Below are 23929 nucleotides of genomic sequence, written 5' to 3'. Positions count from 1 at the left end.
GGCACCTCTAAGTCACGCGCGCAAGCGGAGGAGTCGGCGGCGGCTCCGCGCTGCTCTCCAGATGTGCGCCATGTGACGTCACTCGCTCCTCGCGCATGCGCAGTTGGAGCCCTCCGGGGCTCCGCGAAATCGCTCACACCTAACGTAGTGTTGCTTCCGCAACAAAAACCAAGGAGGGGATACGTCTCAACCGTGCTATGTGCTGCCTGAGTTCAGTAAATCAAAATAAACTGTTAACAAAAGCGCAATCGCTAGACTAAAGCATGCTCTCGGAAAGAATCGCATTGATCGTATTTGATTTTTAGAGCGGAAGCTCTACTCCGCCCACGTAAAACCTCAAGGTCAAGTCGCTCCGAAGAATGGGCTTCTTCGATTAACAGCGCTCGGGCAGCCCGCTGGCGGCCCGCAAGTTCGTCTCTGACAGGAAAACGCATCATGGTCACGTGGGCTGGCGGCCACCGGAACCAGCCGGTCGGCAATCACGGCGGCAAGCAAGTCGCGGATCACGGAGGGCAGATGCTCTCTCTAGCTTCGCGTTCTGCGTCTCATTGCTACGCACGCGTACGATAGAAATAGGCTGCTTGGTATCGAAAACAACGACTTGCAGTTATTGAGGGCTGCGTGCCGCAGACTGCAGAACATGCAGCTGATCAAGCTCGCAAATCGGCAACGACAACGCGAGCGTGTGCCTTCGGTGCACTGTGTAAGCTTCAAGAAATCATCAAAAGCATGCGATGAGCAATCGCAATCTAACGTGTTTCAGTCGACACCACATAGGACGGAAAAACTGCCCGTGCGTTGTTTATAAAACGTACGTTGCGATTTCTACGCTAGTAACCTGCTTCCTGTAAGCTGTAAGCAGAAAAGAATCGGGATACGTTCGTTCAACTGTAGTCTGTCGGCCGCCGGCTTTTGCTGCGGGCAAGGAACATATAATCTCGGCAAAATTTGCGCATATCAGCTTGTTGAACGCCCACCTAGAACAAGCGGGTGCGCTGCATAAATTTAGCTGCGTATCGTTTCTGTAATAATACAGCTTTATAGCAGAGAACTGGCACTGAAATGAAAGGCGCTACAATAAAGCCCTGCGTGTCGGCGCCTCACGTTGCGCGTGTGTTTGCATGACGATCAGCGCTAGAGCTCATTTTTATCTATTTTTTTAAAATGAGCCACACGCGAGGAGGTGCATGCCTGCGGTACTTCTCAGATATTTTGAGCATATGTAGCAGAAGGCTGTAGCTGAAGTGTACAACACCTGGCCGTGACGACAGAATCAGCACTTGGTCGGCGCGACAGTTCTGTATGGCCACATATATATGCTCGCAGAGATGTCTCGAGCAATGTGCTCGTGAGGGCTTTTAATAAAGGACATGTTTCAGTCAAGCGTTTTTCAAAGCATATCCACTTTTGCACTGCGCCAAACGCAGTGCAAAAGTATATATGCGCGCGTCTGAACGCGTACTCGGAACAGGAATCCGGCTGCTCTCGTGAAAGGCCTCGAACACCATCGCAATATCCGCCGGGCGCACGAAATTAACAGCCGAAATATTTTGTGAATCAGAAGTATGCGATCGTAATATGAAGTGAGCAATTGTGCTTTCGAGGTGGTGAGACAATCGAAATATGATCGCGCATACGCACGCAAAACGTATCAATAAACAGCGAGAACTACCGCAAAAGGTATCATTGCAGGCGACACAGTCGATATGCACCGTGGCCTAGTCGAAACAAGCGCCTGCATCGCGCAAAACATCGCATGAAGAAGCGCGGTCCTTCTAGTCCTTATAAAAATGGCCGCGCGAGCTTCCCGCGACCATACACCTCTCTGTCGTCTGCTAGCTGCCCGAGAGCTGCCAGCACAAAATCGTCCTGGCGAGTCTGGCCGCCGGCTGGCAGCCCGAAACCGCCCAGCCAGAGAAAAACGAACGCGTTCCGGGCAGCCACCGGAAGTGGGCGGAGCAACCCGAGAAAATCGAGCGCGCTCGGGCAGCCCGCAAGCAACCCGCGGGCTGCCAGAGGCGGATAATCGAAGAAGCCCAATGACCTTCAAGCGGCCGAGCGGGGGTGTGGTTGTGACGTCATACCACGTGACTCGCCGCGCCAGAGCGCAGCTGCGGCGGCGCTCGGAGCCGGCTGCGTTCCCTCACCTCCGTAATGAACAACGTGGTTCAACGTTCACCTCGCAGTTGCGCTGAACCGCGTGACTGGCCGTTCATTTGATAATATAATATAAAGCGTGAAGCGCTGCTTGACGTTCGAAGATAGCCATGGCGTATTCGCTCGTGTAACCAGTGCTTAGGCTATGGATCGTAGACCAGCAAACCGTGTCTGACGTGCTTAATCGAGCTTCCGCTCTGTAAACTGGGCTCAGCCAGGTTAAACCACAGCTAATTTTTTTTTGCTTTCTGTTTCAACCAGAACATTTACCACACGTGCAGTCCTTTTTTCTCTTCGCAAGGTCACAGTCATAGAAATTGCAAAAGAACACAGACAAGTGTTTTTTTGTGCCTTCTTTGTAATTTGAGTATAATTTTTTACAAGTAGCGCTTTTAAAGTTTTTCTTTTTTAAGGTCGTGCTCTCTTCGGCTATGCGCATGGGCAGGATTGGAAACTTGGTGTAAAAATGTTAACCACGAAAGATTTACCTTTATTTGCATTTGCTTATTTGCTTAAAAACGTACTGTTCTGCCTTAGCTGCAGCCAAAAATAAATATTTCTCCACAGATTTACCTTCTCTCTTAAATTCGAATCCGAAAAAGTTTTGGCGAGTTATATCACCTGACCGTGACTCTAACCAGATAGCCTTGCATAGCGATACAAATACTCCCCTCCCTGACAATGAGTGCCCCTCTGCGTTCAATACGTTTTTTTCACCGATTTTCAGCCGCGAGGATCATACCAATGTACCTGATTTTGCTGATTATGACTGGCCATTCATGGAAAGTATTGAAATCTCGGTGGAGGGAATTGCATGTCTTATTAATAATTTGAAGATTTCTACTTCGTCTGGTATTGACAATATGCTCTTTGACCTTGCTGTGCCTTCCCTTGTGTTCTCTCCATGTGGAAACTCTCATAAATCGTTTTCTGTTCTCGTTGGGCCTCCAAAAACGTAGGCATGCTCGCGAAAGGGCGGCGGCCCGTCAGAGGAAGAAGAGGGCGACAGCGCTCGCTCGAGCACCGCGTTCTCCCAGAGCGGTTCCGTGAGGGAAGCCCAGCGAGCGCCATGTCATCGGTCGACCGGGTCCTCACACTGTTCGGCTACAAGCTGGACAGGAAGCTGGGCGACTTCAAGGCACGTCTGCGCGAGGACCGCGGAACGACCAACACGGGCGCCAACCCCTGGAACCCCGCCACCGTGATCCTGGACTCGCTGAGGCGCCGAAAGTGCGGATTCGGCCGGCTCAGCGCCAAGACCGGTTCCTCCGGTCTTCGGAGGCAGCGCTCCCGATCTTAGTATAGCCAAGGGCACCGACCCCGTCCGCCGCCGCTGCTGCTAGGCCTAACACAAAGTCATCTCGTCTGCCGGCCAAGCTACACCCCTGAAGTTCGATCGCCACCCAAAGCTTGCCCAGACGACCGCGCTCCGGCGAGGACTGACACATTGTCTTCATCCATGACAGCAGCGTGTTCGAGCCCTGTTCTCTGGCCGCTACAAAAGCGTCTCAAAGACCGCGTCTCAGCAGCGAGCTACCGCCGCCTTCCGACGCAATGACAGACGCTGATTTTACCATCTCCGAAGTCAACAACCGTTGCTGCTTTCGCTGTCCACACGAACTCGTCGTTCAGCCGTGCTATCCGCGACGATGACCTCGTTTGCGGACAGGGTGTCGTTCCTGCGCTACTTACCAACGTGTGAACAACAACTGCGGGACCATTTTGAAGACGACTGCGACTTCGTAACATGGGCTTGTTCGAAGCGAAAGGGAGCTGGCCGGTCCTGGCCGTCCAAGTGCGTGATTCTTTGTGTTAGACACAGCAGCGGGGGTTCGGGGCGTGTGTGCCTTGTGCAAGAGAACGTAACGCTTCTTCGCTGTCATCGCCTCCTGGAGTCTGATAGGTGTTCTCGCGGCTGGTAGTGTGGCAAACCGTCAGAAAGCCCCTTAAGAGCAGTGAACTGGACGGCTTGATGTGTGGTTCATGACCTCACTTTAAGAGAACCTGTGTCACCACGCCTCTTTCTTTGCGTATTTACGTGTTCGTGAGAACATGATTGTCACGTAGCCTGCCGACAGCTCAGCGTCATTTCGTCTAAAGCGAGTCTATATCCACAATGGTAAATGAGGGAGTTAGCTAGGTGACGGTCGTGTCTGACATCAGAGCTGCGTCTTAATTATCCACACATGCGACCACTTCCGCAAATGTGTGGGGGGTTCGGTTACTGTCACATCGACCGAATTTCGGTGGATGCGGTATGTGAAAACAGATCGTAACCTGCAGTGTACATCTCACACATTAAAATCAGTGGTAATATTGCGCACCTGTCATGCGGTAACCTTGGGGATTAGCCACTAGTGACGCGTTAAGCATCCGTCCTGTGCGCGACAAAAATTTTACCACCCTCCGATAATTAACGGTTCTTATGCACTTGCGTAGCTTCTCTGAAGTGAAACGAAGAGAGGCTCATTTTCAAGCACTGTTGCATTTACAAGTGGCATAAACCTCATTTGCAGAAAAAGATCCCATCCCCAGACAAAGATCCCCTGCGCAGATCCCATCGGGGCAGTGTCCCGTAACAGTGAGTCTGGTCGCGTATACGGATTAGGTACCTGCCTTTTGTACTATTGATGGTAGAGTCTCATGGGCAGGAGAGCATGAGCGAAGGCGTTTGAATGCCTTATCATCAAACTCCTCGAGACAGGAGTTTTGAATTTGGAAGTCAAGCCCTCCTGCTTACATGTGCGACAGTACAATCAGTCTTTGACACAATTCTCACCTATGCGCCTTGCTGACGTTTAGCGTGCAATGGATTACGTCCGCAATCCTATTTCATGCTAATATGCGCAGATGAACTGTGCATCGCTGGACGCTTGAGCAACTTCGACAAGGTGCGTCCACTTTGGACTACTTGCCTTTTCGAGAAATAAGCTATCACGTAAGTTTAAGGGCATGCACATAGATGACAATGTGAAGAGAGCACTCGTCGGGAAAGCTCCAGCTAGGCGCAGTTTAATAGCATCAGCAGTGAACAAAAGTAAGCCGCCCTAATACAGGCCATGGTAATCCAACACCTAAATACACCGCTGAAAGCTAAACTCAAAATATAATGCACATTGTATACATGGTTCAATTCACATTTCTTTCGTTCCTCACTGAGTTTAAAAGCGCGCCTCGACAATATAAAAGCGTATGCTACCTTGAAAAAATTGTTGACGATTACGTTACTTCCTAACGCGAAATTTGAGCGCCGCTCATCAGCTGATTCAGCTTCTGGATAGATTAAGGAAAATGATTAGAGCAAGACACGTATGTACAATTACAAACAACTTGTTATTTTTCACAGATTTACCTTCTACAAGAAACACTCCACTAACAGTTCTTGATCGTCATGAAGGAAGCTTTGCGGTCGGAGAAATAGATGCATATATGCTTGACTTGCTGCACCAATGCCTGCTTCTCAAAGACGAGCTCTGTGCAAGTATTTCGCGAGGTTGTCACAGCTGTGGGAGTCGTTACGAGCGAGAGGAACGGGATGTTCTCCCGCATAAGTGGTGGGGAAGTATCCGATACCTTCCACATGGTTAGGGCCTGTCAGAAGAATCCTTCTCTTCCCCCCAATCCTTCCCCTTCCTGAGAGGCATGGGAGGCAGCCCTGCTCAACTGCTCGGGACTAGAGTCTCATAGGGCTCTAGTCCAACGGGCGCGAGTAGCGGCCTCGTCCAGCGGGGTCCCGGACTAAGGACTCCATTTATGTAAAGGGCCATTTTTGGCCTTCAAACTCTCCTTTGGTTGATTAAAAAGTTGTGACAACCACCGCCATTCTGGTGCTGTTAATTGTTGATCGCGAGTGTGGCCTGACCGAATCAACAATGCGGCTTATTGCTGCAGCGCCGCGTGTCTGCCACAACGCTGTCAGCGCTAACGTATGCAGCCCACATATCCCACAGCTCATCACTGTTGGCCGACATGCCAACAGTGATGAGCTCGGCGACGGGCAGGGCGGCGGAGGCAGGCTTACGGCTGGCACCAATGGTGCTCCAGCCGGCTTCCGGGGTTAGAGTAATATGGTCGTCGTTCGCCTGAATGGTCGTCTACAGGGAATGGCGTGAGATCCATGTCTGTCGACGAGTCGTCAGCCTGAGGCCCAGAGGGAAGAGAGGTAGAGACGGGTTGACCATAGCTCGGGAGATTGGGAAAATCCTCGGCGGACATAGAATTAGCACTGGAAGGCACGGGAGAAGTCCTTTATTCGGTACGAGCGGCAGCATCAAAGGCTGCCAGCTGCGACGCGCGTGTCGGGCCACAGGTCATGGCGTCGACGGGAACTGCGGTTGGAGTAGGCGTGGCGGCACCCGCAGCTGCGATGAACGCAGCTGGCTGCGACGCGTGTACGGCCCCGAAGCTCTTGGCGTCGCTTACAGCGGGGAGTTTGGAAGGAGTGGATGCTGCGCCGGCGACGAACGCAGCGGGCTAGAGGGCAGCTGTCGACCCGGAGCTCTTTCATCGTCGCCCACAGCGTTGAAAGTGACATGCAAGTGCGGGGTGGCGTAGTTACACGAAGTAGGCCAGGGCCAAACCACTTCCCAAGTGCAAGTCCCTCTAATTGGTGGAGCCCCACCAGAGACTGCTGCTGTACCAATTTAGGTTCGGCCATCCTCGGGCTCGAAAGCCCGCCCAGCGAGCGTGGCGGACTGGTCCACTACTTCAATGTAGTCGGTCGTGTGTGAGTGCAACCCACGAGCTTCGAATAGGCGGGTCGCTACTCCTCGTGGTGCGCTTCCGTGCTGCACACCCCTGCCAGACGCCGAGGCGCCCTCGACTTCGGGTAGTCTCTTCGTGCCGCACTTCAAGTCACAGCCTGATTCTTCCAACTCTTATTAAAGGCCTTGGATTTTGAAATTATTAAGGCGGAAGCCTTTAATGCCTCATCGTTGTAAGCAGGAGTTGTCGACAGAAATGTCAAGCTTTTCAGTTGGTCGAAATGGCCGTGACGTCACAGTGCGCGAATTTCAAACGGGGCCAAATTTACTTCGGCTAGTAACATTGCAAACAATTAAAGGGATGGTATAGTGATACTCCAAGTAAAAGGGACCTATGTAATGAGTTAATTAACCAATTAGCCTAATTAACCTTTCTAGTCAGACCAGAAGAATTGTGGTGACGTCCCACTGAGACCGAGAGCCATCATCCGGGCACTGAATTCCACTCATCCGGGCTCTGAAACGAGAACATCCGGGCACCGTACGAGGCTCAACGAGATTCAACGAGACTCTCTAAGCCCTCCTACGGGACCGGCATACAAGCGCCGGTTGCTCTCCAAACGAGTCACAAAAAAATTCAGGGGGCACTTTGGCTGTCTAAAGTGCGTAGAGGCGAAAGCGTTTTACGCACCACTTACACTGCTTCTGTGGCACTGGTGGCGTCACATGTAATTGGGTACTAATTACTAAGTGATGACAAATCACTAATTAATGGTTAATTACTGATTAATGCCTGAATACTAATTAACTGCTAATTAATGACGCTTAAGCTTCGCCTTTAGGAGTGGAACGCGACAGCGTGTTGTAGCGCTGCCAGGGAGTCCACGGAACGCCACCACCCGTTCGGCGCGATGCCTTGCCGTTTGAACGCAACGGTTTTTGAGGAAAGGAAATGGCGCAGTAATTCTCTGTCATCTCGGTGGAGACCTGAACCGCACCGTAGAGGAAGGGAGGAAGTGGGAGTGAAGGAAGAAAGACAAAGATGACCCGTAATGAAGAAAATGAAAATTGTATTTGAGGAAAGAAAATTACGCAGTAACTGTCTCACATATCTCGGTGGACACCCGTCAAAACTCAGGGGGTGGGGGGTGCACTTTTTTTACCTACTCCCTCTCACAAGATGTTTGCAGCACTACGAAAGGTACAGCTCTCTCGTCCAATCAGGATGGCGCGCACTACATTAGTGTGTTCCTACGCGCCTGTGGCTCGATCCACCTGATGTCCAGGTGGCTTCTTTCTACCTCTAGCAGGTGGCGCGTGATGTCTTTTTATTCTTTTTTTGGTTTGTTTTTGGACAGGCGGACGCCCGTTCCAAAGGGACTAGCCCCACTTTTTTTTTGTCGCAACCTGTTATCATCAGTTCCTCTGTTGTCGCGTCGCAGTAAATTTCAGTAATCGTGTCATGTGCATATAAATTTATTTACTCCAGCGTGCCGAGGCAGCCGTGTCGATGGTGGCGAAATGCAAAACAAGCCCATGTGCTGCGCGAGAGGCAACGCACGTTAAACACTCGACTGCGCGTGTGGCCGGCGTTAACCCACGTTTCGTCGGTGAAGAAAATATGCCTACCCTGGCGTCGCAGCTCCGCTATCTGGCGCAGCTACCGGCGGCGACACTGCACAATGTGCGTCGCTTCGATTAACATCGCATTCCGAGAGCGCTTCTTGTATCGGAAGCCAAGTTTCTTCAACATCCTCTGCATTGTCGCTGCGGACACGGTCGGTAGCGTTTCGTCGTCTTCGAAATGCGCAACCACCTTCGCGATAGTTGGAATTTCCCCTCTCTGGAGAAAGGTGTGTACCACCCTTCGCAACACGCTCAGGTCAAAATCGTCCAGCTTCTTCGTCCGCTCGCGGCCTCTTCCGCCAGAACGCTTCTTCGGTGACAACACTCGGCCCGCGTTCAACGTCTCCGTTGTCCACTTGTAAAGCGTTCGCTCGCTCACCTGCGTGAGTTTTGCCGTCCTCTTGATGAGCGCATTTGTACTCCAACTGCCCCCGCACTCGACGCGAAGCGCTTCAAGAACATTTAAAGCCACCTGCTTCGCCTGCTTGGGGAAACAGCGCACTGTCGGTGTAGAGCACACAGGAGACAACAGACTCGACCGACGCCATGTTGGAAAGTGGCGACGCGTCACTTACCTCGCAGCAGGCCTCCGCAGAGCTGTGTCCGTACGGGCTTTGTCTGGTAATTTCACCAGTGATTGAAACACTCCCTACCATTTAAATATACCTGTCCAAATCATGTTTTTAGTTGCAATGCTTATTGTTTTGATTAATAGTCATACACTCCTCAAATATTCGAGGGACTATTTTCTGCGTTTCTGCAGCCCTGATTGGACGAGAGAGCTCTACCTTCTGTAGTGCTGCAAACATCTTGTGAGACGAGGTATAAAGTGCGGTCACTGATGTAGAGTATGTTCTCGCTTCGGCGAGCGCGGCTTCGGCCGCTTATCTGTGTTTTGAGCAGCGTCCGCTCCGGCGGACGCAGTTGTTGCTGCGACGCGCGTCTTTCCTTTCCTCTCTCTCCTTCCTCTGATCTTTTAACTCTCCTCTATCTGCACGTGGCAGCGGTGGTGGCTTGGCTCGAGCAGCGCCATCTTTGGCTCGAGCCAGTAGCAGGCCCGTGCAATTTCCTTTTCATACTTCTCTCAGTCACAACAACAACAGCTAAGATGTTAAGCTTCGCCTCTAAGAGTGGAACGCGAGAGCGTCTTGCAGCGCTGCCGGGGAGTCTATAGAACGCCATCGCCCATTCGGTTCTACGCCTCGCTCGTCGGTAGATTGGTTTTTGAGGAAAGAAAATGTATTTCTCTCTCATATCTCGGTGGACAGCTAAACCTCGCCGGAAGGGAAGGGAGGAGGATGGCAGTGAGCGAAGACACCGTATTCACTAGACGCGCCTTTGTTCATACCAAACCATCGAGCTGGCATGGCGGAGTGGATAGCATGCTCGACTCGCACTCCGAAGACCGGGGTTCGATTCCCGAGCTCGACCAATTTCTTACTTGGTTTTATTTATTTATATGGCCTGACTAGAAAAGTTAACTAGGCTAATTGGGTAATTAAGCAATTAACTAAGCTCAGTCCCACTTCGAGCATCATTATATGATCCCTTCAATTGGTTGCATGGTTACTAGCCAAAGTACAATTGGCCCCGTTTGAAATTGGCGCACTGTGACGTCACGACCGTTTCGACCAACTGAAAAGCGTGACATTTCTGTCGACAACTGCTGCTTACAACGATGAGAGATTAAAGGCTTTCGCCTTAAAATAACTGCTGCCAGTGTCTTCTCAATGTTTATGAAGATATCAGTCGAGCTGTGCATTTGATAATGCACGGAATTATAATTTCCGATTTCGAATAACGCGTGGAAAAAGCACATACATGCCACAATACACTTCGTTGTCATACGTGCTCTGTTAGGGGCTTTGAGAGAAGGCCGCTTAGAGAAAGAGGGCGAGAAGGGCTTTCGGCGGAAAACTTTCGTTCCCTCCCCAAGGATGGCGCTGCTGTCCCACACTCACGCATGTAAAAGACCGGCCGCTTGGCCTTCAAGCCCTTTCCCCCTCTGGCAGGCAGATGTATACACGCTCGCGGAGTATTCGAACGCGCTGCATATACATTCTTGTCAGGCCTGCGTCTCGTCGTGTCCGCGTACGCTTCTGCATCGTCCTGGATTTCAATGCCGCCACCGTCACAGCTGCTTAAGCCGAGCAATGGAGCCTGTGTTAGGCCCGTAAACATTTCATGCTTACTCTACTCTCGGCGACGGGAGAGGCGCAATTTTTTGTCTTTATTGCATCCGCCATGCCAGCTCGATGGTTTGGAATGAACAAAGGCGCGTCTAGTGAATGCGGTGTCTTCGTTCACTCCCATCTTCCTCCCTTCCCTTACGGCCAGGTTCAGGTACCACCGAGATATGCGAGACAGATACATTTCCTTTCCTCAAAAAACAATTTACCGACGAGCAAGGCGTAGAGCTGAACGGGCGATGGCGTTCTGTGGACTGGCTGGCAGCGTTGCAAGACGCTGTCGCGTTCCACTCTTAGAGGCAAAGCTTAACATCTTAACTACACATCAGTGACACAAGGAGCAACACCGCGCTTAAGGCTTTCGCCTCACCGCACTGTAGGTAAACTAAGTGCCCCCTGAATATTTGAATAATTGTTGACAATTATTTCAAGTACATCGGGCTTACATGTTCCTCATCAATGCGCTTTGTCCGTCTGTGTTCGCGCCTTTCTGTACCACTTAGCGCGATTTCATAATTATGAAACACCAACTAGCCCCCGCTCGTGCCTTGGTGGAGGACACCCTGCGCTGCACCATACAGGAGGTCTACGTCGAGCTCCGCCTCGACAACCGTCTTTATCTTCCCTCTCATCCATCACTCTGCGTGCCCGCGACTCACCTTCTTTGGTACAACCAAATGAACACAGTCATCATCCCCTCACACCTCTTTATCGCTATCGATCGGATCCTTCCTGCCCGAACTGCCCCTTTTCCTATGCGGGCCTGGCCCATTGCCTCTTCTATTGCCCGGCTTCTCAGCAGTCCGGTTCTTATCTCCCACCTTCTCTATCCATCACCACCTGGCTCGACTGGTTTGGCGCTGAAGAGGAGGATGAACAGCGACGTCTGGTCGCCCAGGCGGTCCACATGCATGGCTTGTAAATTATGGCCGAATCAATGTCTAATACTACTACGGTGCACGCAGTGCGTAACGAGTGCACACGTGGTGACAGAGCCAGAGCCTTACAGGCTATGTTTGAAGGTAGGCAGGACGTATTCTACACACTGTAGCGGTCCTAAGGGAGGCGGGGGGGGGGGGGGGGGGGCTTCGTGTTGGGCTAGTTGGTAGGACATAGTGGAAACTTGGTACAGCTCAAAAGACGAACACACAGAGAGCGCTCCATGTGTGTCGTTTTGTTTCTCTGTGTTAGTCTTTTGCGCTCAACCAAGATTGCAACGCGCCGTCGATATCTGCGCCAGCAGTAAAAACTCTCCCAGTCGGCCGAGTTCCTCTGATATTTTAACTCTATCTGCACGTGGCAGCGGTGGTGGCTCGGCTGGATACAGTAGGCTGGCCCGCGCAATTTCCTTTCATCCTTCTCTCAGTCGCAACAACAACAAGCTCCGGCAGAGCAGGTCGCGTTGGCTTGGACGCCGGCGCATCAAGGGTTACGAGGCAACGAGAACGCGCACACGCTGGCACGAGGTCCGGGATCGCAGTCGCGTCTTGTGCCAGGAGCACCTACATTTCGGTGAAGAGCTTAATCGTATGAGGAAATCATTTCAGGCTGGAACCTCACTCGTGCCCAAGTGTACATAACAAAATTTCTGAGAGAGGAGAGGTAGCGTGCAGGAAACTGAAAAGAGGAATATTTCCGAATCAGAGGCTTTTAAGCAAATGGCGCCCCGAGGTGTTTAGCCCTAGATGCAAGAATAGCGATGTAATTGCGGACTTGATCCATATGTTGTGGACTTGCCTTACCTTTGGAAAGCCGAACAGAAGTACAGATTCCTGGGAGGCACTGCTACTCAACCGAGAAGAACAAGACCAGCGTCGTCATCGGTCTGGCCATGGCTGTCGCCGCGATCCACAAAAATGTGTACTTTCTAGCGACTCAGGTTATGAGGGACGCCGTAGTCTAGGGCTGGACGGAAATTTCAACCACCTGGGGCTCTTTTAACATGCGCTGACAACGCACAGTTCCCGGGCCAGAAGACATCCCAGCGAATGGTTAGAGCGAATGACTGGTAATTAGAGCGACTCCTCGTCAATTTCTTTTACGGGTTGCCAAAACTCGGGCCGAAATCTACGAAAACACTTTAAATGCACTCTGGCGCCTCGGGCCATTTCTGCGTTCTTACTCAGTTGCATAATTGGCCAGAACTTTTCCGAAGTGCACAGCTAATTTTCAGGTAGGTATATCATTAAGAATCCTTATTCTGCTTTAATTTATAATTTCAGACCGAAACAATATGAAACACGTCATGGACCTTGGGAACATAAACACTCGAATGCACAGGTGGTCGTGCGGGGACCCTGGGGCGTGCCACGAATTCCTTTCTTATAATAAATTTTTCTCTCTCTCTCTCATCTTCAAAGCAGAATATGCTTTGTTTATGCTTTTCTGAGCGCCTGGGGAAGCAGAATTCTTTACATCCCACCACAGAATATGCAAAACATGGCGGAGAAGATGGCTGGAGACTGCAGAACGCTCGTCTAACGCACGCCTTTTTCCAGAAGTTGCTATCAGACATAGCTTGAAGTTCGTGCCTTCTAATCATTCGTTTATTTAGAAACATATATTTTTGTACATAATTTCACTAACGTACATTTAGAGTAGCAGTTCGTCCTTGGCACAAGCCATGGCGGGACAAAACGGACGCAGCATTAGCACTGACAGCGACTACGTTCCCGAAGGCTGCAGAGCATTGCACCTGTCACGACACCGCTGAGGCAGCCCGGCAGTTACATAAACGGAGTTCCCCAGTTGGTCCCGTGGGCGGCCGGACTTTACTCGGTCTCCAGTGAGGCGAGACCTGCCGCGGACAGTCGCCGGGCGATGAACATCAGCCGCGTGCAGACGACGCATGACGTGGCCACGATCACCACCAGTACGGCGTAAGCAACGCAGGACCGCTAGATGCGCACCGCGTCCGAATTGACCGTTGGAAGGACACCGTCAAGCGCGGAAGGCTGCGGCCTGCCGGGCTCGTCTCCACTGCTAGGCGTGTGTCGTTGAAGCACAGATGCTCACCGCGTCCCGCCTCACGGCTGGAAAGACACCGTCAGGCGCGGAAGGCTGCGGCCTGCCGGCCTCGTCTCCACTGCTAGGCCGGTGTCGTTGAAGCACAGATGCTCACCGCGTCCCGCCTCACGGCTGGAAAGACACCGTCGGGCACGGAAGGCTGCGGCCTGCCGGGCTCGTCTCCACTGCTAGGCGGGTGTCGTTGAAGCACAGATGCTCACCGCGTCCCGCCTCACGACTGGAAAGACACCGTCAGGCGCGGAAGGCTGCGGCCTGCCGGGCTCGTCTCCACTGCTAGGCGGGTGTCGTTGAAGCACAGATGCTCACCGCGTCCCGCCTCACGGCTGGAAAGACACCGTCAGGCGCGGAAAGCTGCGGCCTGCCGGGCTCGTGCACTGCTAGGCCGGTGTCGTTGAAGCACAGATGCTCACCGCGTCCCGCCTCACGGCTGAAAAGACACCGTCAGGCGCGGAAAGCTGCGGCCTGCCGGGCTCGTCTCCACTGCTAGGCGGGTGTCGTTGAAGCACAGATGCTCACCGCGTCCTGCCTCACGGCTGGAAAGACACCGTCAGGCGCGGAAGGCTGCGGCCTGCCGGGCTCGTCTCCACTGCTAGGCGGGTGTCGTTGAAGCACAGATGCTCACCGCGTCCCGCCTCACGGCTGGAAAGACACCGTCAGGCGCGGAAGGCTGCGGCCTGCCGGGCTCGTCTCCACTGCCAGGCGGGTGTCGTCGAAGCGCCGTTTCATGCGCAGGCACCTGCGTTCCTGTAGCGTTCGCAGCGTCGGGGTGGCCATCTTCCAACGAACGACTGCAGCCGTTCCACGTACGCGACGACATCTGCGGATGGTCCCGTGGGCGGCCGGACTTCGCGCGGTCTCCAATGAGGCGAGGCCGTCCGCGGACAGTCGTCAGGCGATGAACATCAACCGCGTGCCGACGATCACCACCAGGAAGGCGGTAGCAAGGCAGGCCCACCAGATGCTCACCGCGTCCCACCTCACGGTTGGAAAGACACCGTCCGGCGCGGAAGGCTGCGGTCTGCCGGGCTCGTCTCCACTGCCAGGCGGGTGTCGTCGAAGCGCCGTTTCATCCGCAGGTGCCCGCGTTCCTGTAGTGTTCGCAGCGTCGGGGTGGCCATCTTCCACGGAACGACGACTGTAGCCATTGAACGTAGGCGATGACATCTGCGTTGACGTGTCTGCAGAGGGCAGCTGTGCCTGTGCGCTCGTTGGCTGGTTGTCCTCAAATAAAATGGCGCATACCCACAATGGGGGAGTCGCCAAGACATACGCTCTCTTTATCGTGGCTCGCGCGTATCGCGCATCATTTTTGGTTTTTGAGGAAAGCAAATGACGCATCATCCGGCTCGCTTGTCTCGGTGGACACCCGAACCGCATCGTAAGGGAAGGAAGGAAGGAAGGTGGGAGAGAAAGAAGAAAGAGAGAAAGAGGTGCCACAGTGGAGGGCTCGGGAGAGAGAGAGAGAAGACTTTATTGTCAGCAATACGTTGGTGAAGTTCTTGGGTACTTCAGCCGCTTCAGGTCACCGGCAGTTTGAGTCTGTCGGCGACCTCCTGCGCCCTTGCCGTGGCCCTGGACTGAACGCCCGGGTCCGGGCTAGCGAGAACAGCTTCCCATTTTTCAAGTGTGGGAGATGTGACTAGATCCGCCGGAGGCGGATCATCCGTGCAGTCCCAGATTATGTGGTCTAAGGTGGCACGCTCGCCGCAAAGCTGACAGTACGGATTTACCAAATCTGGGAAGATATTGGAATATGTCCGCGGGTTTGGCTGCGACCGCGTTTGCAGCCGCCTCCACGTGGTTGCCTGTTCGCGGCTGAGCGAAACGTGCGGAGGAGGCGGGCTCGCTCTAAGCTCCCTGCAATAATTTGTTATGGCCTGATATGTAATTAGCGTTTCACCCCTTGGGGCATCAGGGTCCGAGACCCCGTCACCGGCTCGGCTGACAAAACCTCGAGCATACTGGTGAGCGGCCTCGTTCCCTGGAACACCCGCGTGGGCTGGGACCCACACCAGATCCACTTCCTTCTTATAATTTGGCATCGTACGAAGAATTTTGTACGCAGTGGCGGATATACGTCCCCTCGCGAAGTTGCGAAGGGCCGTTTTGGAATCACTGAGAACTGTGCTGGTGCCTTCTTGAACGATCCCTAGTGCTATTGCACGCTCTTCGGCGTCTTCCACTCGGTCCGTGATCACCGTAGCCGCTACCCTGCGGGAAATCTTCACCGCGCTCACAGCGAAAGCGTCTTTGCCTGTAATGTTATAATGTGCCGCATCAACATACACGGCACTATCGTCCCCTAGATACTTTTTGCTTAACGTCTTCGCCCTGGCCCTCCTCCGGTTGTCGTGACGGTCCGCTTGCATGTACTTGGGAATAGGTTTGACCCGCATGCGTTCGCGCATCTCTGCTGGTAAAATTACCTGGCCGGAAGGGTCCTCGCCCTCTATGCCCAATCTTCTCAAAATGCAGAGCCCCGTATCGGTCTGCCTGAGCCGCTGCTCTTGCGATGTAAGTTGCGCCTCAATTAGCTCTTCGAGGGTTTTATGAACCCCAAGAGACAGAAGTCTCGCGGTGGACGTGTTTCTGGGGAGGCCGAGAGCCGCCTTGTACGCCTGCCTTATCAGGCAGTTCAGCTTTTCACTCTCTGCTCTCTTGAGATCCAGGTAAGAGGTAGCGTACACGGGCCGACTGACGACGAAAGCCTGAATGAGCCGACATGTGTCGCGCTCTCTCATGCCATGTCGCCGAGTCACCACGCGCTTAATGAGTGGTATCGTCTGCTGGACCGAGGTCGTCAACCTGTCCAGCGTTACTTTGTTGCATCTGTTGGATTGTATATGAATTCCAAGCACCCTTATCGTTTCCACTTCTGGAATTTCGTTTCCGCGGATTGTCAGTTGTATCCTATTCGGCTCCGTTTTGCAGGCACATCCGTTATTAAGGCGGAAGTAAGCAGGGATTGTCGACAGAAATGTCACGCCTTCCAATAGGTCGAAACGGTCGCGACGTCACAGTGCGCGAATTTCAAACGGGGCCAATTGTACTTTGGCTAGTAAGCATGCAACCAATTAAAGAGATCGTATAGTGATGCTCCAAGTAAGTGGGACTGAGTTTAGTTAATTGCTTACTTCAACAATTAGCCTAATTAACCTTTCTAGTCAGACCAGATAAATAAATAAAACCCAGTAGGAAATTGACCGAGCTCGGGAATCGAACCCCGGTCTCCGGAGTGCGAGACGAGCACGCTACCACTCCGCCATGTCAGCTCAATGGTTTGGAATGAACAAAGGCGCGTCTAGTGAATACGGTGTCTTCGTTCATTCCCATCTTCCTCCCTTCCCGTTACGACGAGGTTTAGGTGTCCACCGAGATATGAGAGACAGATACATTTCCTTTCCTCAAAAAAGAAATTTACCGACGAGCTAGGCATAGAGCCGAACGGGCGGTGGCGTTCAATGGACTCCCTGGCACCGTTGCAAGACGCTGCCGCATTCCGCTCTTAGAGGCGAAGCTTAACACCTTAACCGCACATCAGTCACATAAGTAGCAACACCACGCTTAAGGCTTTCGCCTCAAAGCACTTTAAGTCAATAAAGTGCCCCCTGATTTTTACGAACGACCAGCAGCTCCGACTTTTGTGGGGAGCATTCCAGTCCTGCCCAACGGGCGTGGGCGTCTACGACGTCCGCCGCCTCTTGTAGGGCCGTCTCAATCTGCCCGTACGATCCACGATTTATCCAAATCGTGACGTCATCAGCATACAGGGCATGTCTAACACCCTCTATGGCGCCAAGCTTCATAGGAAGTGTGATCAGCGCGGTGTTGAATAAAAATGGCGATAATACCGACCCCTGCGGGGTACCCTTATTTCCCAATGGTATGTTTTCCGACTTGAGTTCCCCTATATCCAGCTGCGCTGTCCTGTTAGAGAAAAAATCTCTTATATACTCGTAAGTGTGTCGCCCTACGTTGAGCTTTGAGAGGTTGGCGAGTACTGCCTCGTGCGAAACGTTATCAAACGCTTTCTTCACATCTAAACCCAGGATGGCCCGCGTACCATGGCCGTTCCCTGGGTCTACTATTTCCCGAGAGAGTTGTAGCATTACGTCCTGCGTGGACAGGTGCGGCCTAAATCCGATCACCGTGTGCGGCATGAGGCGATGGATCTCTACATAGTTCTGCAAACACGTGAGAAACACGTGCTCCATGAGCTTACCCATTGGATTGGATTGGAATAAACTTTATTTGTGCCTGCAGTTGGGCGCTCGCGCGCCCCGACGAGGGCCTACGTCGTCTACGAGGCTGCCGTTACTCGGCGCGGGTCTCCGCTCGCCGTTGCCGGCTCGCTGGGTCCCTGCCTTTCGAGCGCCCCGAGGACCTGCTGGACGGCCCATAGCTGTTGGTCATGGTCGTTGCTCTTCGCTGCTGCCTCCAGCCGCGGCGGGATTGTTCCTGATCTTGCTTCCCTTGGATTTCTGATGCAGTCCCACAAGATGTGCGTCTGATCTGCCGGCTCCCTCCGGCAGACTCTACACGTATCGGTCGGGTAGGTCTCGGGGTACATGCGATGCATCAGTCCCGGGCTCGGTAGCGATCCGGTCTGGAGCTGTCTCAGTAGTACCGCCTCCGCTCGACTCAGCCTCGGGTGCGGGGGTGGGAGAGTCCTGCGAGCCAGGCGGTAGGCCTTCGTGATTTCGCTGTAGTCGGTCATGCGGTCCTTGGCTCCGAACCACGTCGGACGGTGTGTTGCCGGGGCGCGGTTGGTTAGCGCTCGCGCCGCTGCGTGTGCCGTCTCATTGTGGTTCGCACTGCGTTCCGACGCGTCGCCCGCGTGCGCCGGAAACCACTTGATTCTTACTCTTCGGTCTTGCAGTTTAGTCGCTCGTAGTACGCGCTCGGCCTCCCTGCAGACTTGGCCTTTGGCGAAGTTTCGCACCGCCTGTCTCGAGTCACTCAGCACCGTGTAGCAGTCTGCGTCGGCGATGGCCAGGGCGATGGCCACCTCCTCCGCTTGTTCCGCTCCGGCGCCTCTCACGCTCGCTGCCGTCCTCGTGGCGCCGGTCGACGCCTCTATGACGACCGCTGCGAAGGCGTTCCGTTGGTATTCGGCCGCGTCCACGTACCGCGCGTGCTCGTCGTTGGCGTGCAGGTCGATGAGAGCCTTGGCCCTCGCCGCTCTTCTTTCCTTGTTATACTCGGGGTTCATGTTCTTGGGTATGGGGTCGATTCTGGTCTGGCGTCGGACCTCTTCGGGGACGGGGAGCTTTGTCTCCGCGTCGTTCGAGTGTCCTATTCCCAGGTCGTCCAGTATCTTCCTCCCGGCTTTGGTCGTGGACAGCCGCTCCAGTTGAGAGGTCCGTTGCGCTTCGGCTATTTCTTCGAGCGTGTTGTGGATCCCGAGTTGTAAGAGGCGGGTCGTGCTCGTGGACTCGAACAGGCCCAGCGCCGCCTTGTACGCTCTCCTGATGATTACATTAATTTTGTTGCGTTCGTGTTGCAGCCATCTATGGTAGGCTGCAACGTACGCGACGTGGCTGATGACGAAGGATTGGACGAGCCTGATTAGGTTCTCCTCTCTCATGCCAGCCTTCCGGGAAGTGACTCTTTTGAGGAGTCGCATAGCGTTGGCCGCTTTTGCCGTGAGACGGGCGATGGTTTCGCCGTTTCTTCCATGCTTTTCGATGACCATGCCTAGGATCCTGATTTTGCTGACCTCGGGGATCACGTTGCCGGATTTGGTTACGATTCTGATTTTTTCGCATTCGCGTTGTCTGGTCTTGCATCTGCCATTGTTGGTAGGTGGGAGTATGAGGAGCTCCGATTTGCTCGGCGAACATCTCAAGCCGGTGCCTTCCAGGTGGTCTTCTATCGCGTCGACGGCGGCTTGCAGAGCGCCCTCGATGTGGGCGTCGCTGCCGCCAGTCACCCACAGTGTGATATCGTCCGCGTAGATGGTGTGCCTGACGTCTTCGATGTCCGCGAGCTTCTCGGCCACTCCGATCATTACCAGGTTGAACAGCATCGGCGAAATGACCGATCCCTGCGGTGTGCCGGTGCTCCCGAGCTTCTTCTCTTGCGTTTGTAGGTCGCCTGCTCGTAGCTGGGCGGTCCTGTCCGTGAGGAAGTCCTTGATGTAGTTGTAGGATCTTTCGCCCATGTTGAGCTTAGAGACTTGGGACAGAATCGCCGAGTGTTTCACATTATCAAAGGCGCTCTTTAGGTCGAGACCCAGGATTGCCTTGTTGTCGCGGGCGCTGCCGCCATTGTCTATGATTTGGTATTTGAGCTGCAGCATCGCGTCCTGCGTGCTGAGGTGCTGTCTAAAGCCGATCACCGTGGCCGGATACAGCCCTTCTCGTTCCAGGTAGTCTTGCCACCTGTTGAGCAGGACGTGCTCCAGCACCTTGCCCACGCAGGACGTGAGCGAGATGGGCCGAAGGTTGTCCGTGTCCGGTGGCTTCCCCGGCTTGGGTATCAGGATAGTCTTGGCTGTCTTCCACTGCTTTGGTAGAGCGGCCGCCCTCCAGCACTTGTTGAAGTATTTTGCGAGGTTCTCAATCGAGCTGTCGTCGAGGTTCTTGAGCGCCTTGTTCGTGACGAGGTCCGGGCCAGCTGCCGACCGGCTGTTGAGGGCGTGCAGGGCCGCGCGGACCTCCTCGACGTCGATATCACGATCGAGCTTCGCGTTGGGTAGGCCGCCGTACGGCGCGTGTTGTTCGGTGGGCGTAGTGGGCAGGTATTTGTCATTTATGCGCCTGGTGACTGCATCGGCGCCCTGTACCGAGACAGCCCGATGTATGAGCTTGGCGAGTCTGTCCCTTTGGTGCGACTTGGTCTTGGTTTCGTCGAGCAGGTGCCGCAGCAGGTTCCACGTCTTCCCGCTATGCATCTGCCCGTCTGCCGCGTTGCAGATCTCGATCCACTGTTGCGTGCATAGAGCGCGGCAGTGCTCCTCGATCGCTCGGTTGACCTCCGCCACCTTCTTTCTGAGTCTGCGGTTGAGCCGTTGGTTCTTCCAGCGACTGAGTATTGACTGCTTGGCTTCGATGAGATGCGCTAGCCGGCTGTCTACTTTATCAATCGCAGCGTCCGTTTCAATTTCTTTGGTCGCGTCGCGTACGCTCTTGGTGATTTCGGCCGTCCACGTCTCTATGTCTTCGATCTCGCCGTCAGCGTCTGTCTTCTGGCTTCTGGCGTCTCGGAAGGCATCCCAGTCTACCCATCTGTGTGTTTTGATGCTGGTGTCGTTGTGTTCCGGTATGCTGATTTCCACGATGGTGTGGTCGCTGCCGAGGTCGGTTCCCGTGTTTCGCCAGGTGATCGCTCCCCGGACGTCGTTCTTGACGAACGTGAGGTCCGGAGTGGTGTCCCGGGACACAGAGTTACCGATTCTCGTCGGGTGCGCCGGGTCCGTGATGAGGGTGAAGTCGAGTTCCATGGCGTCTTGGTACAGGTCGCGGCCCTTTGCTGTGTACTTGTTGTAGCCCCAGGCTGGGTTCATCGCGTTGAAGTCGCCGCAGACGACTAGCGTGTTGCGGCCTGCCGCGGTGCTGGCTCTGTGTAGTATTGTTTTGAATCTCTGCTTTCTCTGCGATGGGTTGCTGTATATGTTGAGCAGAAAAATGCTTCCTTTTCTCTTCTTGCCCGGGATAATTTCGGTGAGTGTGTGCTCGATCTTGATATTGCTTTGCAGCTCGTGCTCAACGAACGTGAGTCCTTTCCTGACCAGGGTGCACAGGCCTCTCCCGTCGGGCTGGCCCTTGTGCACTCTGTAGCCGGGCAGGGACGGTGCGTCGGTGAGTGTTTCTTGTAATAGGATCACGTCTGGTTTGCGCGCGGCATGTGCGATGTGCTGTTGGATGACTGCCTTCTTCCTTCCGAGGCCGCGACAGTTCCACTGCCACGCTGTTACGGCTGCTGCTGTTGTTGCGTTGGCAGCCATGGTTGCGTTGGTGTGTACGCGGTTCCCTGGTTGGGTGGATGTTGCGCGAAGAGGGGCGCAAACGTCGGGTGGCTCACTATCGGCTGTAGGGTCCTTTCGATGTAGGCGAATCTGTTCGTGTTCTAGGCTTGGTAGGTCTCCATTGTTTGTTTCATTGCTGTCACTGCTGCGATGTTCGCCGTGATTAATTGTTCGAGTTTGGTGAACGTCGCTTCGAATTTGGCCTCGGGGTTGTCGATTCGATTGTTCTCTGTTTGCTTGCGCGTGGCCTCGACGGCTCGCTTCTTAGGTGCCGGTTCCTCTACGGCTGTCTCCTGGGTGTTCATGCTTGTTTCGTCGGTCGTGCTTGTGCTTGGCGTGAGTCTCTGTGGAGGCTCGTTGTTGCATAGCAGCAACTTACGGATCTCGGCGATCTCTCTCGTGAGGCTGTTGATGGTCGTGCGCAGCGCCGCGTTCTCTTGTCTTAATGTCTCGTTGGCTTCTCGCATCTTGTTTATATCGTCTTTCTTCGTGGCTTCGGTGATTTTATGCGCGTTCCTTATATTGTTCCCTTTAGCTGCGTCAGCCCAGCTGACTCGCTCACGTGATGGTGACCTTTTCCTACTGAGGCTTCTCTTGCAGCTGCTGTCTCTGGAATTTGGCGCGCGGTTCTCTGATGGAGTCCTTGACTTTCCCGCAGCTGGCGGCTTGTCGAGTGGCGGGAAATCGCTCTCCGACAGCAGCTGGCGTTCGGCCTGTCGGCGCTCCCATTGTCGCTTGCGCACTACGTAGGGGATCTTGTATTTCGCCTTGTATGTTCGGTCTCCGGTCGGGTGTTCGTCCCCGCACAGCTTACATTTAGGGGTACGGCGATGGTCTTCTTTGGGGTTGGCGAGTCCGCAGGCCAGGCACGTCTTGATATTGGGGGTCGGGCACACGTCCTTTCGGTGTCCCACTCGGCCGCACTGCTTGCAAACGTCGATCTGTTTCCTGTAGAGGCGGCACGGTATCAGGGTGACTCCGTATCGGACGAAGTTCGGTACCTTGGGTCCCTGGAACACCACGATCGCGGTGGTCGTGCTGCCGATCCTCTTTGCGCCCACTGCTAGCGGGTTTCTCTCGTTGACGATGTTCCTATCTATCTCGTCGGCGCTCGCATCGATGGGGATGCCTCTGATGACGCCCTTTACGGTGTCGTGAGGAGCCGTGCGATATGCGCTGACTTCGTAGGAGTTGTCTTGAATATAGATTTCCTGGATTTTAGCGTACCTAGCCGCGTTGTCTTCGTTCGGTGTACTGACGACCATGATGTTCTGTTGCGTGTTGGGGCAGATGGTGTCCGCGGCGCTTTCCTCGCTCGTGATCTTGGCCGCGGCGAGTATGGCCGCAGCGACGGTGGTGGTGCCGGTCTTGGCGATGTCCAGTCCCCCTCTGGGTCTAACGACTATCTTGCTCTCTTCCAGTGGCATGGCTGGCATGCGTGCTGCCTTGATGGCCGAGGCTCTGACGTTCTTGTGGAATTTCGATTTCGGGCTTGTTTGACTCCCGCCGGGTCCGTCAGGCTTGCCGCCGTCGGGGGTACGCTGGCGCAGCCTCGACATGCGTTCCCCCGCGAGCGTCCATCCGGCGTCGTTGTGGTATTCCTCTGGTGATATCTCTTTGCCTTGAACTTGAACGCACATTTGGTTGTCCACGATCATTGTAGACGTAGCGGACGCCTCCCTCGTCGTAACGGACGCCTCCATCTCGGACGCCGCCGATGAGTACGGTTGAACTTGAACGCACATTTGGTTGTCCACGATCATTGTAGACGTAGCGGACGCCTCCCTCGTCGTGACGGACGCCTCCATCTCGGCCGCCGCCGAGGAGTGCGGCAGGCGGCGACCGGTGCGACGGTGCTGCGCCTAGCGTCCGCGGGACAAGCTTAGGCCTAGCACTCTATCCCACGGCAGCGGTAGAACAAGTCACAAAATTTGGCAAAGAAAAACGCACCTCTAGGGTCAGCTGGTATCGGTCGATGCCGCTCGCCTTCACGGACACATTGGTGCAAGGAAAACTTTGTTTCGAGGCAATTAGCACTGCGTAATTGGTTACCAGTGACAGAGCCGATGTGAACACGTCTGCTCCGGCGGCATGGAGCCAGCGTTCCCCTGAGCTTACCCAAGCATGACGTGAGGGAGATAGGTCGAAGGTTCTCGATGTTCAGCTTCTTGCCGGGTTTCGGTATGAAAGTAATTTTTGCATGTTTCCATGCCGGCGGGAGGCTCCCTCCTTTCCAGCACTCGTTCATGTAGTCTGTT

At 54.1% G+C, this 23929-nt stretch overlaps 1 protein-coding gene, 1 long non-coding RNA gene and 1 pseudogene across 2 annotated transcripts; 1 reads left to right on the top strand and 2 right to left on the bottom strand.

Annotated features, from left to right (window-relative positions):
- Positions 1-3141: 3141 nt before the first annotated feature.
- Positions 3142-4289, top strand: LOC149327585 (uncharacterized). Its single transcript, XM_089562615.1, has one exon. It carries the CDS (start codon positions 3227-3229, stop codon positions 3455-3457), a length of 231 nt encoding a protein of 76 aa, XP_089418741.1. The 5' UTR covers positions 3142-3226; the 3' UTR covers positions 3458-4289.
- Positions 4290-13199: 8910 nt separating this feature from the next.
- On the bottom strand, positions 13200-14961 carry LOC149327584 (uncharacterized). Its single transcript, XR_016286118.1, has 2 exons — positions 13797-14961; positions 13200-13707 (listed from the first exon to the last, which is right to left on the bottom strand). It is a non-coding gene; the product is annotated as an uncharacterized LOC149327584 (long non-coding RNA).
- Positions 14962-17934: 2973 nt separating this feature from the next.
- LOC149327583 (uncharacterized) lies at positions 17935-23457 on the bottom strand (annotated as a pseudogene).
- Between the last annotated feature and the right edge of the window lie 472 nt (positions 23458-23929).

Source organism: Amblyomma mixtum, chromosome 10 (assembly GCF_055824585.1).
Source record: "Amblyomma mixtum isolate Tamu chromosome 10, ASM5582458v1, whole genome shotgun sequence".
Lineage (NCBI taxonomy): Eukaryota > Metazoa > Arthropoda > Arachnida > Ixodida > Ixodidae > Amblyomma > Amblyomma mixtum.
This window is presented reverse-complemented; position numbering and strand designations above follow the sequence as displayed.

Excerpts from the sequence above, each read along its gene's own strand:
- LOC149327585 (XM_089562615.1), top strand. The coding sequence starts at position 3,227 with ATGTCATCGGTCGACCGGGTCCTCACACTGTTCGGCTACAAGCTGGAC.